The sequence below is a fragment of the Cyrtonyx montezumae genome, unplaced genomic scaffold (assembly GCF_038088225.1).
Source record: "Cyrtonyx montezumae isolate F1298 unplaced genomic scaffold, pur_monq_1.0 scaffold_2, whole genome shotgun sequence".
NCBI lineage: Eukaryota > Metazoa > Chordata > Aves > Galliformes > Odontophoridae > Cyrtonyx > Cyrtonyx montezumae.
This window is the reverse complement of record NW_027071936.1, coordinates 58,709,184-58,723,138: the sequence shown is the minus strand read 5'-3', so window position 1 is coordinate 58,723,138 and position 13,955 is coordinate 58,709,184. Positions and strand designations below refer to the sequence as shown.

The following is a 13,955-nucleotide window of genomic DNA, read 5'->3' as shown; positions in this document are numbered from 1 at the left end:
CAAAATCTTTATGCCCTGAAATCTTTGTAACAAAGCACTGATTATTGTTGCTACTCAAGACTTTGTATGTGCCATTGCAGTGTTTGGGAACAGCTCAGTCAACCACAGCCTCTGTTTGAGGAAGGCAAGGGAGTTGCATTGTGCAGCACATAGACATGTGACACACGATCTACCACAATTATTAGGTTAGTTATCTTCTTCCAGGATCAGAAGAGAAATGTCAAAGGAGAGGAGGGGGAACATGAAACTTCAGAGAGTTCTTTGCAATTTGTCAGCTGAAAGGCAAGGGAGTAAAAGTGGCTTTGAAATAGTTTGGAAAACTTTTCCAGTTTCATCTTCCATTGTTTTTCTGCTTGGCCTTCAGTTATTTCCTTCTTTTGTTTTTCAGACTCCCCGTGTTCTTACAGAATTCTCAGGTTCATTACTCACTCAGCCCTAGATCGCTCTGTCCTGTAATCAGTTCCTAGTTCTAACCTTCACAATCTCTCAGAAAGTTTTTCTTCAAACAAAGAAAACAAACAAAATCTGAAAGAATATATATATTTTACTGTAACTTTTTCATGTCAATGGTACAGGAATTAAATTACAGGAGGAACATGTAAACTAACTAGAAAAATAAAATATATTGGAACGAAGAAAAAAAGTCCAAATTTCACAGGCCATCATGCACTAAGAAGTCCCAAAGTCGGCCAAATTCATTTATGCATACAAGCTTCAAGTGGCAGCATTTTATCATATATGTTTTTTCTTTTTAATAGCCTGAGACTGTCTTAGCTCCACAGTCCCATGAGCATATGGACAAGATTCAGAAGGCAAAGAACAACCGTCAGGATGATGAATGAAAAACCAGCAGAGGCGTGTTTTAAATGCTTCAGCTGAAAGGCATCGTTTTACTTCAGGCTTAGTTTTCCTTGATAGTTTCTCTTTTCTCCAGTCACGAATATGAACTCTCCCATCTAGAACTAAGATTAAAAACAAAAATTCAGCTGTTGATATACAGCCATGGGAATTGTACTGGAAAAAATGCATAGTGACCGACAGCAAATAACATTTTTTCAACAAATGGATCACTCAGACAAAACCAAATATATCAATTTGTAGAGAGTAGGACACAAGAAACTGAAGTAATATAGAGATAGTCTAAAGAAATATAATTTATTTCCCTGTGAGGTGTTTTACTATCATGCTGAGGCATCATTTGAGCATCTTCATAGAGGATTTATAGAGGTGGAGTGTTTTTGTTAACAAAAATCAATTAAGATAATTTATACAAATATCCTCAGAATTTAGACTACATTTTAGATTTTTCAGTCAAGTTTAATTGGACAAAAGGGAAGATTAATGATTGAAAAAAGCCAAGCCAAACAAAAGAAGACCAGTTTACTCCTTACCTTCAAATACTTGATGATTGTTCTTGAGCAGTGTTTGCAGGCCTCCACATTCACTTTTCAGCCTCTTTAACGTCTCCTTATTTAAGTGTTCTGCTACTTCTTTTAAGGAAAGGCTTTCTGCAATAGATAATGGTGTGGCTATAAAAATACACATATCTCAAGTCCTAGTAAACCCTAACTTCGGAATAAATTAATGCTTATAAACAGAACCTATGAATTACCTACAAGTAATACAGCAACTCCGCACAATCAATGTCACAAATATAAAACACATTTTCTATGTATATAGTCTGTAAAATGACAGTTTTCATTATACAGTGCTGTGTTCTTCAGCAACATACAATCTTCATTGTGCTAAGCACTATTTATATGAATATAAAAAAAAAGAAAATCACTCAGAGGTACTCCTGTAAGATTATATAAACTACAGCAAGTAAATAATAGAACAGATGCAGGAAAAGGGAACTTACTGAACACTTTTTAAATAAGCAACTTTTTCATTGCAAGGCTAAGACAACTAAAAATTCCTCATTATACTGTAAACAAATGGCACTTCAAAGTGCTTCTTAGAGAATTATAGCAAGTTATATTATCCAAAAATATATTTTAAATCCTTCCCATCTGGATGCAGTTACGTTTTTGAACACAACAGCTCTGTTGCTTTTTTTGTTTTTTAAACTGATTCTGCCCTAGTAAGCATTCAGTAAAACAAGTTTCAAAATATATTTATATGCCTTATTTGCACTCCAGGGTGCAATAAAACATTGTTTAAAAAAACCCACTTTTTTATTATACTCTTGTAAGGACAGGAAGTAGTAGATATAGTTACTTTAAAACAGTTCTGGGTCACCGAAGAAACGTAGTAGTAGTTACAACCCAGTAATAAAGGAGGAATACTTTACCCTTTTTGAGGATCAGGGCTCACTGAACACTCTAAAGGAGGTGATTTCCAAGCAGAGATGCTTCCCTCGTGGCTACCAGCCTTTAAATAAGGTTAGGAAGGGCAGCCCCTGGGTCCTTCCAGTCATACAGGTGAATTAATTCCACCTGTGCTTCCAAGGGCTGGCCACACCCCTTCACCATGTCATCAATCACTGGTTCAGGCTATGACCTAACTGTTCCTGTAGACTGTTCATGGTATTTCCTAACGTCTATCTCACTTGCTAAATTCAACCATAAATTCACCAGGAAATACACCCTCCACCAGTAGAAGCAAATTGTAACAGAGAAGTGTTACAAAGACTCACCTCCTTGATTCCAGGTATTCATATTTCCACCATGCATATTAGAACATGATTTTGTGGGGACTGCATTTAACAGCAAGTTTGCCACATTCAGAACAACATCATCTACAAAATCCCGAGGGAGGGCAGCACAATTTCTGGTTTGTTCTACTTTTTCTCTGGGTTGAAATCCGGGCATCCAAATTCTATTTGCAGTCTCCATCACGTTTTCTGGAAGTTCTGAGCTCACTTCTTTGCACACATCAGAGTGATAGCTATGATTAAATCCATCTTCTCTGTCAGGAGCAACAACAGCACCGGAATGACGATTATGAATAAACTGTGTTATCTGCTCATCAACCAAAGAACGTTCTGTAGGTGGGTAGGTCCTGCTTTTTCCAATAAGGCACACCTGTCTTAACAGAAACAGGTAAATCACTATTTATATTTGAGCATTTATACAGTCTCATTCCTACATCAGAGTGTTCACCCAACAACTAACGTATGTCTTATGCAGGCTTCTTCACCTAACTGAAGGAGATATCCCTTCGAACTCTATGCTCATTAATATCTGAGGGTTAAGAAATCCAGTAACCAAGCCATAATCCATTTTGCCACATAAAGCACCCAAAAGATTTACATAATCTGACTTAAATTAAAAGAAAAAAAGTTGAACACCTCTTTCTACTCCAGAAACATTTCACTTTGAAATTCATGATAAGAAAACCTACAGAGTTAAGTGCACGTAACCAGTACTGGTGGATGGAAAAATTAAAGCAGAAAGAAAGCATAAAGAGTTCTCCATCCTTCAGAGAAGTATACAATAAATAAGCATAAATCCTTTCATTCTCTCTTGTATTTAGGATTGTAACCAGTGAGTCCAAAATTACCCTTTTAGTTGATGGAATTCTAAGGCAGTCCTCTTCCACATGAAAACCACATACAAAACCCACTTCAGCAACAAAATCAAGATATTCTCTGTACTGAGTCTTCTTGCTTTGTCTTCGGCTGTATTTTCCATGGAAATCAAAGAAGCAACAGGGCAGCAAAAAGTACCTACATGAATAGGAAGACCTACAAGAAGGATAATGGACTGCTAAATGGAAAGTTATTTCCAGGAACACACAAATTTAAGTAATAACTGATCAGATAAAAGCACTGATGAAAAGTTCTATGAAGGGATAGAGCTTCAAGAAATTTATTTATGTGATACTGCTTTAGGATGTTTATGAGTAAATTATTTGCTACAGTAAATTACTCTGTCAACTTTGCAGGAATAAATCCCTAGGCATCAAAGTATTGCAGCTGGTTGTGACGAGCAGAGCAATTCAAGGAAATGGAGGATCAACAACAACTTATTTATTTTTAAATGAGCTTCACATTTAAGAAATAAATAGAAAACTCAGTTTGAACTTTAAAAACTGAATGCTACACTGAATTCTACAACAAAATATATACAATGTCCATTCTTCTCCAAAGGAAAAGAAAAACACCTTGAAAAAATAATCCACTGGCATCATAAGCAATTACATTTCTATTAAATTCCATCCCTCCTGCTTTCCCACTACCACCAAATACCTGGCTGCAATTACAGGTATCCATGGCGTTAATTCATCTGAATGGTTTCCTATCAGCCAGTCAGTATCTGGAAAGAGATGACTGTCACCTGGCACGATAGAAGATTCCTTTAAAAAAAGCAAACAAAACAAAACAAAAAGACTTTTAATAAAACCTTTAATTTTATTCGTTAATAAAGCACAAAGACACAACGTAAAGATCCTAAGAGCAGAAAAATACAGGGGGAATGCAAACCACAGAAGAGAACAGCATTTTTTACAATTTGTATTTTTGCCAAGCACTAATTTTTTTATAGCTAAGAGCAGAAAAAGTCTGTTGTAGAAACCCGCCATCTTAATTATATGTAAACAAATATCATGCATCACTTATGATTTCTTGCTATGCACTTGTCATATAGGCATTTTTGGACCTACATGTATTTTCAAGAGTCCTACTTCATTTGCTACATCTTACACACCTAGGCCTGCAATTAATTAGAACATATCTTCCCTTCTATATTCTTCTCTTTCATAGGCATTTCCTAAATCAAATCTCAGTTTACAGATTACCAGTCTTCATGAATAATAAACCTAATCCAGACTAACACCTCTTGTGCACTATGCCATTGCATACTTGTCCAAGTTGCATTAGAACAACCTCACACCAGGAGCAGATAAAGGAATCGATAGGTTAGGAAAGAAAGTTTCACTGGTGACCTTTACAACAGTAATCTGCTTGTGTAATTTCAGCATATAGATCTAAGGAGACACCACCTCTTGCCACCACATTTTTAAGGCTAACAACTGTTATTTGAGTCAAAAATACCCTATTCTGATATCCTTTCAAATGTAAATACAAAAAAAACCCATCACCACAAAACTCACCAATCACAGGACAAGATCCTAAATTCAAATGTTAGAAGCTCCAAAGTGCCTTTAGCATTCATCTTAGTTGCTCACAAGAATTCAAAAATGTTAATAGGGAATTGCAGAATTATCAGTCAATTTATATTCCATTCTTATTCCCCTCATCAGAAAGCACTGTTTTGGGCATTTAAGTATCAACACGGTGCATTGTTGTGTGCCAACTATCAGCTTTTACTTATGCATAGAGATGTCCAGATAACACATGTAACTAATTTCTTTTTGGCAAATTGGTACATGTTAAAACAAGTGTTTGACAAGTGTTTCCTCATGCTTAGTTAAACAAATCACACCTACATTACATTCTAGTTTTGATTATTCAGTTTAGACATAGCATCAATGCGAACTCTGCATTTTGACAGTGACCCATAATTAAATTTGTATTCACCATATCTGACAGCAGCTTGGCAATCCAGAGTGCCACTTGTTATGCTCCTTTATATTGTCAGTATTGGCACTGATTGTCACAGATGGCAGTATCTATTCTACAACTCATGTTTTAAATTAAAATCAAAACAAAAATCAAATTCTGATGATAAAAGGCTGTAAGCAGGTGCTTTCTCCTGTGGGTCCTATGGCTACAGAAGCAATGCAAAATCATCCCTTCTGATATTGGGCCACTCCTTCTCACTTGAATTAGCAGTTTCTTCCATGCACTGAATATTCTGGATATTTTTATTCTTTCAGTCTGGCTTTTTCAAGTGTTCAGTATAAATTCTGTTTTACTCCCTTAAACATGACAAATAAAAACCACCCTCTTCATGCTGCAGAGTGATAATTGTTGCTCAAGAGTCTTATGTGTGCCAGGAAATCTGAGAAATGTTCAGATCACAAAATGAAAAGAATGTACAAAATTCAAAGATTTCCACAATACAAAAAAAAAAAAAAGGGAGGGGCAGAAAAGGTATACGTAACACAGAATCACTCAGGTTGAAAAAGACCTCAGAGATCATCAGCTCCAACCACAACCTAACCATACCACCCTAACTCTAACAAACCTCCACTAAATCATGTCCCTGAGCACCACATCCAAATGTTTTTTTAAACACATCCAGGAATGCTGACCTAACCACCTCCATGGGGAGTCTATTCCAGTGCTTAATAACCCTTTATGTAAAGAAGTGCTTCCTGATATCCAACCTAAATCTACCCCCATGCAACTTAAGGCCATTTCCCCTTGTCCTGTCGCCTGTCACCAGTGAGAAGAGACAGCTTCACCTCAAAAGCATGAAAGCTGCTGCTCCTTTTCTTGATCTGAAGCAACTTGTCAGAATTTGAAGGTTTGTTGAATTTACTTTTAAAGAAACCTACTAGAAAAAAATGTTCAGCAGTTTTGTCCCAAAAACAGCACAGAGCAGTACAAAATCAGAGTCACACTCAGTGATTCTGTTCTTAATTAACAAAAACTATTCACAGCTTTGGACAGTAATATTTTATCAAGTACAGCATTGCAAACAAAGCTGCTCAATATTGTATTTCCAGTAAAATCAAGTATTGTCTCATAGTATTAATGATTACACAATAGGGAATTACACCACTCTTCTAAGCTGAAAAATAAGCAAACTGCAAGTATGCAAGAATGAGTTACTGCATTGCTCTATTAATCCATTCTACAGCTTCCTCTAGGACATGCGAATAGCACTACACCAAATCCATACAGTACTTCAGGCAATTTTTTATTACCCAGTGTGATTAATTGTGTATTTATCAACACAGCCTGGAGCAATGAAGAAACAAATGAAGTTACATACATTTGCATAATACCTCTAAATGAGTTTCTGGTCCAAACATGTCCCATATTTTTCTTCTCCTCACATCAATTCCTCGACCCAAATGCTGAAATATTTGAACAAAGTATCATTTTTAAGTACTATTTTCAGTAGAAGTTTTCAAACAAGATGACCAAATCTACATATTAACACTTCAGTCACAACAAAATACAGCATCATTTCAGGCAGAAGTTGCTAGTCTACACAGTCCTTACTGGAAGAACAACGTTCCAACTATTGAACTGAGTTGCTAGAGTCCAAATACACTTCGTTTTACAAGTGGACAGGAAAAGGAACAACTGAAAATTAAGTTAGAAACACAAAATGCATTAAGTAGCTGTATTTGAAGTTCAGAATCCTGTGTAGAAATAATATTTACCCCAAATTAAATACTAATGAGTCTCATGAAACTTTCAGGGACGACTTTTGACAGACAACATATTTGTCAATGAAGTACAAAAAAATCTACTACAGAAAAATACAGTATCTAGTATTAGACCAAATTTTTCTGATCACACAAGAACATAAAGCTTCTCGTTTAATGAACACCTCTGCAATTTTTACTTGGTTTTCCCAGAAGTTCTAAATGAAATTTTCTGAGACTGATAGATCCAACATAGAGTTCTGTTGAACCTCAGAAAGCTTTGCTACTTTTGTTTCATAACAGGAATCTGAATTTTGCTGTTGCTGAAAAAGCACACACCGAGGAACAGAACTCATTGTTGGACCTTTTCAAAAAAATAAATCCCAGAGCTGCTTTTTATGTACGAGAACACTTTCAAGTTTTGATGACTTCAGTTTTGATAAAATTAACTTCACAAAAAACATCTGCTCTAAAAGATTTCACAAGAGAATCTCTATTTTAAAACCGCCCATTTCTTTCTGACAGATTTACAACATGGTAAAAATATGCCATTGCTCTCCTGTTTCCCTGCCATTTCCTCCCCTTTTTCTTACCTCAGAAAAATAAACAGCTTTCAGGACAACAAATTGCACGAATAAAAACATCTAATTAATCAAAAGTTACTAAAGCTTTGCAAAGACATTTTCTTGGTAACTAGAGAGTAACAACACCTTGTTTTAATAACAAGACTGAATTTTGGATAGTTGCACGCCTAATTAAATATTTGTGTTTTGCTTTTCTTTAATATTTTTTTATTATTTTAAAATGCACTCTATTTACCCCCTCGTTGCTTAGAATATGAACCAGCAGACCATTTCCACATCCAAGATCTACAAATGACTGTTTCTTGGCCAATCCTTTTATCTTTCTCTCTTCTTCCCAGAGAATCTAAGACAAGAAAAGAAAGCATTTTTTACTTATGCTCTCACATTTCCTTGGCAAAAAGTAGATAATGAAAAAGAATGTTGGGAGATAAAGGAGGTGTGACAGAAGACAGTCACTGTACTTGCAGGGAAAGCAACTTGAGGAGGAAAAAAACAGTAAAACTCTAGAATTGATTTGGAGGGAGTGAGATCATGTTTCAGAGTATCAAGCATTTTCTAAGCATTAAGCAACCTCCACTCACTTCCAAGAGTCCTAGACTAGAAGTCAAAACTAGCCAGAGAGCACAGTGGTAAACAAGCTGATAAAGCAAGTGGCACTAGAGATTAATAACAAGAAGCAAGGGGAGTAGCAAGTAAGCTTCCAACAGCGTATCTGCAAGTAACACTATGGAAGAATTTATATCCACTGTATAGAAGAACGAACCAATGGCAGTGCTAAAAATAAAAACCCAAATGTTTTTTGTAATCAAGTGGCTATAAATTGGTGCATGCAACTTTCTACTGATTAGATACAAAATTTTAATTTAGTTCGCAAGAGTCAGCTGCCACAAATCCCAAACCAGCTGAAGGGATCCAAAAGCTCTCGACGAGTCCAGCCCCTGCTCTGTAGATAAGTAGTTACTCTATTCAGAAATTAGTAATTGGATGACTGCCTGAAAGGTCTGGATTAGACTGCTGCTGTGTCTGTCAAAAACTTTTGCCCTTCAGTGATGAATGTAGCTTCTTAACAATTCACCTATTTTTCCCATGAACAACATAAATTATTGGGAACATTTAACCATTAAAACTAATATTTGTTATATTGCTGCCTGTTAATTTGTCAGCATAGCAAGGGGGAAAGAAGTTGCAGATAAGATCATCAGGTTGCATTTACATTTTAAATGTAACAATTACTGAACTCAGGCACTCCAGACTGTATGCTTAAATCTGAACATAAGCAAAAATACCAAAAACAGACAAAAAACAACCACAAGCACACACACCCTTTTACCATACCTACTCCTTTTTCTTTGCATACCTATAACAACTTCAGGTCAATCAAAAAACTGCAAGAATTATAAAATGAAAATACTTATTTTTGTCAGAAAGCTTCTTCTGTTAGAAAACACAGGCTTCTAAAATATTAGATGAAACAGGCTGCAAGAATTGGGGTTCTTTACCCTTAAGAAAGCACTAGGGAGACCTTACGGAGCCCTTCAGTTCTTAAAGAGATCTATAGGAAAGATGGAGAGGTACTATCAGGAATTTTAAGAGTAGGACAAGGGATATCAACTTTATAATGAAATAGGGTAGATTTAGATTAGATACTACAAAAATGATTTTCACAATAAGAGTGGTAAGGCACTAGAACAGGTTGTTGCAGAGAAACTGTTGATGCCCCATCCTGGAGTGCTCTAGGCCAGGTTGGATGGGGCTTTGAACAACCTGGTCCAGTGAGATGTGTCCCTGCCCACAAAACAGGGGTTGGGACCAGATTGTCTTAAAGCTCATTTCCAACACAAAACATTCCATGACTCTGTGATTAAGCAAAGCAGCTCCCTACCAGCAAATAAGTTGCAATGGCAACATCTTCATAAACAAACTTCTCAGGATCCGTCACTTCAGGCCATACCTCCAGAGGAAAAAAAAATAATAAATAACAAATAAATAAAATTTTAAATACTTCAGAGTACACAGCTACAGAGATCTGGATATTCATCTTCTTTAAGAGGACTTTGCACTTGACAAATTTTGCATTTTAACCTGATTAACATTAACATAACCCAATTAATATACATAGAAAACAAAAACTGCAAGATTTTGAGTCACATAAAGTAATGACATTTAAAAAAAGTCTCCAATCATTCAATCAATAAATTTTCCAATAATTTTGATATAATTCTCTGAAGTAAGCTGCCATATCTGTTCATCAGAGTATGCATCCTTTGGCTTATTCTAATTCTTACAGCAAAAATACTAATATTATTCTTATTAAACGCATCAATACTATTAGTATGCATACATTTGTTTTCACAATATGTGAGGCACAGAATTACCCTGGCACAACAAAACATGAAGAATCAAATTACAAAGGAATATTTTACAACAGCATTTATCAGTTTCTTCAGCTGTAGTTAAACATTGGTCTCTAACAAAATATGCCATCCAGCATTTAAGGTGATCATCACTGTTTTTAGGTGTTTCCAAGATGAAAAAAACTAAAACATTGCTCTTCTGATCCAGACAAACATATCGGTGCATCTACTTTAAACAGAGTAAAGAGTAAAGGTTTAGCTTGCTTACTAACCACTGCTGCTTCCTGACTCTCTAAGGCTTTGAAGAACATACTATACTTATGCTTCATTGTGAAAATGACTTAGTAATTGCATCCACTGATCTACTGCTAACTCCGTATATGAAGGTAAGCATTACGGTAAATATGCAACTCTGCTGGATATATGGTGCAAATTTGGCTCAAAACTCTGCTTTTCCAGATTAGTTCTTTCAAATACTACAAGAAAATATTTTTTGCTCCACATGTAAAAGTTGAAAAAAGAATGCAACAAACTACAGTGCATACAATTCAACTAAATTACTTAATGAATTTAGAGGAAGTTTCATAAGAAAAAACACAAATAAAAAGTAATGACAGGAAAGAACAATGTCACCACATTTGTCACCTAACTTACCTTCACCATCTCCTTGTATTTTTCTTTCAGGTCTTGATAAACCTTGCAGTATTTTGCTACAGGAATGAGCGACAGCGTACTCCTGAATGCGCTGCATTTTTGCTCCACAGACCACTTTGCCAGTTTGGACAGAAGTACACTTCCAATCCATGATTGTTTGGGGTATGTTACTCCATCTGAATACCAATCTTCTGAAGATGGAGCTATAATAGACACAGACCTTAAAAATAAAATAAAAACTTCAGTGAAGTAGAGCATACTTATACATCTCACTACCTCAAGTGAGAAAATAAATCAAGGAGGATCAAAGGTATAATAGTAGACTGAGGAATAAGGAAAAACAAACAAAAAGAAAACAAAGAAGTTACTCAATAACAGAACAGTATTCCCTGGGTTCTATTTGCAAGCTCATTATGTGCTAATTTAAGCAGTGTATGAGAAACTATGCTGAATTTACTCTGGTGACTAAGAACTTGTACGTGATGCACAACCTGATTTACCACAATAAACCAAACACTAACAAATAATAGTGGGTAATTAGAAAAAAACATTAAAGAATAGGATGCAAATACATCAGTTGATATATTTCATTATTTTTAAAGTTAGATTTCCTAAGTTAGGCAAGCTTTCAGCAGGAAAAAATCATACTCACCACACTTAGGCCCAAGCTGTAACCGTCTGCAAATTTTTATGTGTGAAGCTCAGCTGGTTCCAAACAACAGTTCCTAACAGTACTGCAACCTTACTAACACCTACAGAACTTGACATCCATCACAGATATAGCCAGCTCCTCCCAACAAGAAAACACCACAGTCTGTGTATAGATTCAAAGCTGAGAAATACTTGTTCTACATTGATTTTAGTATTTCATGCATTTCTTTTTAAAAGAACACCATAGGATGACACCACCGGTCATTTGGTAATCACAGAAATTATGAAAGCCAAATCACCTAGAAAACAATTTTAAACATGATGTGATACTTGCAATAAATCAGAATTTCCTTTCTCTCTCACTTGTAGCACTTACCATTCCTCATCTTTTATGTGCATAAGTTGAATTTGATAAACATTGCACTTTTTAATTTGGTACTTTCCCTCGCTGTTTTCCTCTAAAGGCAGAAAGGTCACAGTTCCATTGCAAACATCTGAAAAGATAACATGTAAATAGTGATATCTCATTCAGCACCAAAAAAACCCTCATTTCCTTACTATATTAACTGCAAACTTTTGAGGGCAATGCTTCATTGCGGCTTTCTCCTGCCATGCAGTAGATCTGAAGTTCTGAGACGTACATTTCAAGTTAAGGAGATGTATGCACTGCTCTACCATTAGGCAAACACTCAGTGCAATGTGATCAAGTCATCGGTAATACTATCAGTAACAAATTTGCTTTGTACTGCCTGAGAAGGTCTGTTTTTAGGTAAAGTTGCATGTATTATGTTATGTATTGAGTTATGCTCACCCTGATGATCTTAATGGTAACTTCAGCTGTGGAATAAAACACTTATGCCCAAGGACAGATTTAGGAAGTGCTGAGATAAGAAGACTAACAGATAGCCATGCCCCTCAGCATCTCTACCACATTTCAAGAAGATATTCAGCAACTTTTGTCACATTTTTAACCTGACCTATGCACATATCACAGTCAACACAAGGAAGAAGTGTCTTTTAAAATAACCAATAAAAAGAAAGGAGACAGCAGCAAAACAAACACCATGACACAACCTAGTACTCACATGCTACTGTCTTTAACATCTTAACATTCCTTATATCACTCCTAGATTGACAACCAATGGAATTTACGCAGTTCTGCATAACATATGAAATGTATCCATCATATACTTTAGACTACTTGGAAAAGTGTTTTAGCTGTTTCCCCGTTTATCCAAGGGGATTTCATTAGAATACTGCTTCCTACTCTGAAAACTGTCTTTCTACCATCAAAACAAACACTAAAAATTTCAAGTCTCCAAAATAAGAATACTACATAACTAAAACACCAACGGGCTCCAAAAGTTTTCAACTGAGACAAGAGTATGATTAGCAATACAGCAAAAAGTAAGGCTTGCTATCTTGGCCCATTTTAACCAAAACTCTCCGCATCGCAGTCTCTCTTAAATCTTCTCCTAGACTTTTCGTTACCGTCAGGCTTACAATGGGTAGCTCAGGAACATCACTGCTCAACAACAGGATTAAAAATACAGCCATGTACGCAGTTCATTAGTACCGAGAAAGAACCCTAATTACTAAAGATCATCAAAAGTCAACTGTTTCCCATTGATCAGGGAACCACACAACGGCTCGGGCTGGAATTAAAACTGGGTTGGATTTTAAACCGTATCAGGGCACGCTTTTGAAAGAGTAAATAAAAGAGGCGACAGCCTCAACCTCAATTTCTTTCCATCAGCAGGACACCACAGAGCTCAAGCGCCCGCATGACCCACCTTGCACCACCAGCTCCTTCACAGGCGGGGCGGGAAGCCCTGCGGGCCGCACTCGGGGCAGCAGAGCCCTCAGCACAACACGGAGCTCGAGGCCCGGCCGGACCGCCAGGAAACTCAACAGATCCCCGCGCACCTCCCTCCAGAGCCAGCTCAGCTCCGCACCCCCCGCCGCCTCCTCGCCGCTCCCGAGATGGGGAGACGCATCTCCGTCCTCCCCGAGCAGCAGCGCTCCCTCCGCCTCGATGGCGGCACCGCACAGCCTCCTGTTGGCCACCTGCGGCTTGTCCAGCCACACGCGCACCGCCGCCCAAAAGCCGCGGGGCAGCACCGCGCTGCCCGCCCGCAGCACCGCCGTGCTCAGCACCCCCATGGCCGGCGGGATGAGGCGGGGCGTCGCGGCATGATGACGTCACGTCCGGAAGCGGGGACGGCGGAGAGCGGAGGTAAACTGAGCGTCCGCGCGGCCCTGTAATTAGCTGCGAGCCGGCCGGTTTGGGTGCCGAGCCGCACCACGTCTTTATCTCTTGACTGGGGATATACTATTAAGCGGATAAAGAGTTCGGTTAGACGGTCACGGCTAGAGAGTTGTAGTCAATGGCTGTATGTCTAGAGTTCCAGTCTTGGGTTCTGTGTTCTCTGACATCTTTAACAACGACACAGATGGTAGGACTGAATACACCCTCGAAGAGCTT

The 13,955-nt window shown here is 37.4% G+C and overlaps 1 protein-coding gene across 2 annotated transcripts; it reads right to left on the bottom strand.

The window, feature by feature from the left end:
* Nucleotides 1-642: 642 nt before the first annotated feature.
* TRMT44 (tRNA methyltransferase 44 homolog) lies at nucleotides 643-13,633 on the bottom strand. Of its 2 annotated transcripts, XM_065735828.1 has the most exons (11): nucleotides 13,264-13,633; nucleotides 11,847-11,964; nucleotides 10,820-11,039; nucleotides 9,694-9,762; nucleotides 8,047-8,154; nucleotides 6,859-6,930; nucleotides 4,193-4,299; nucleotides 3,505-3,688; nucleotides 2,639-3,026; nucleotides 1,392-1,508; nucleotides 643-962 (listed from the first exon to the last, which is right to left on the bottom strand). In XM_065735828.1, the coding sequence occupies exons 1-11, from the start codon at nucleotides 13,631-13,633 to the stop codon at nucleotides 733-735; spliced, it is 1,983 nt and encodes a 660-aa protein (XP_065591900.1). In that variant the 3' UTR covers nucleotides 643-732. The 2 variants fall into 2 exon arrangements, with proteins under 2 accessions (XP_065591900.1, XP_065591901.1); XM_065735829.1 differs by lacking the exons at nucleotides 6,859-6,930; nucleotides 8,047-8,154.
* Between the last annotated feature and the right edge of the window lie 322 nt (nucleotides 13,634-13,955).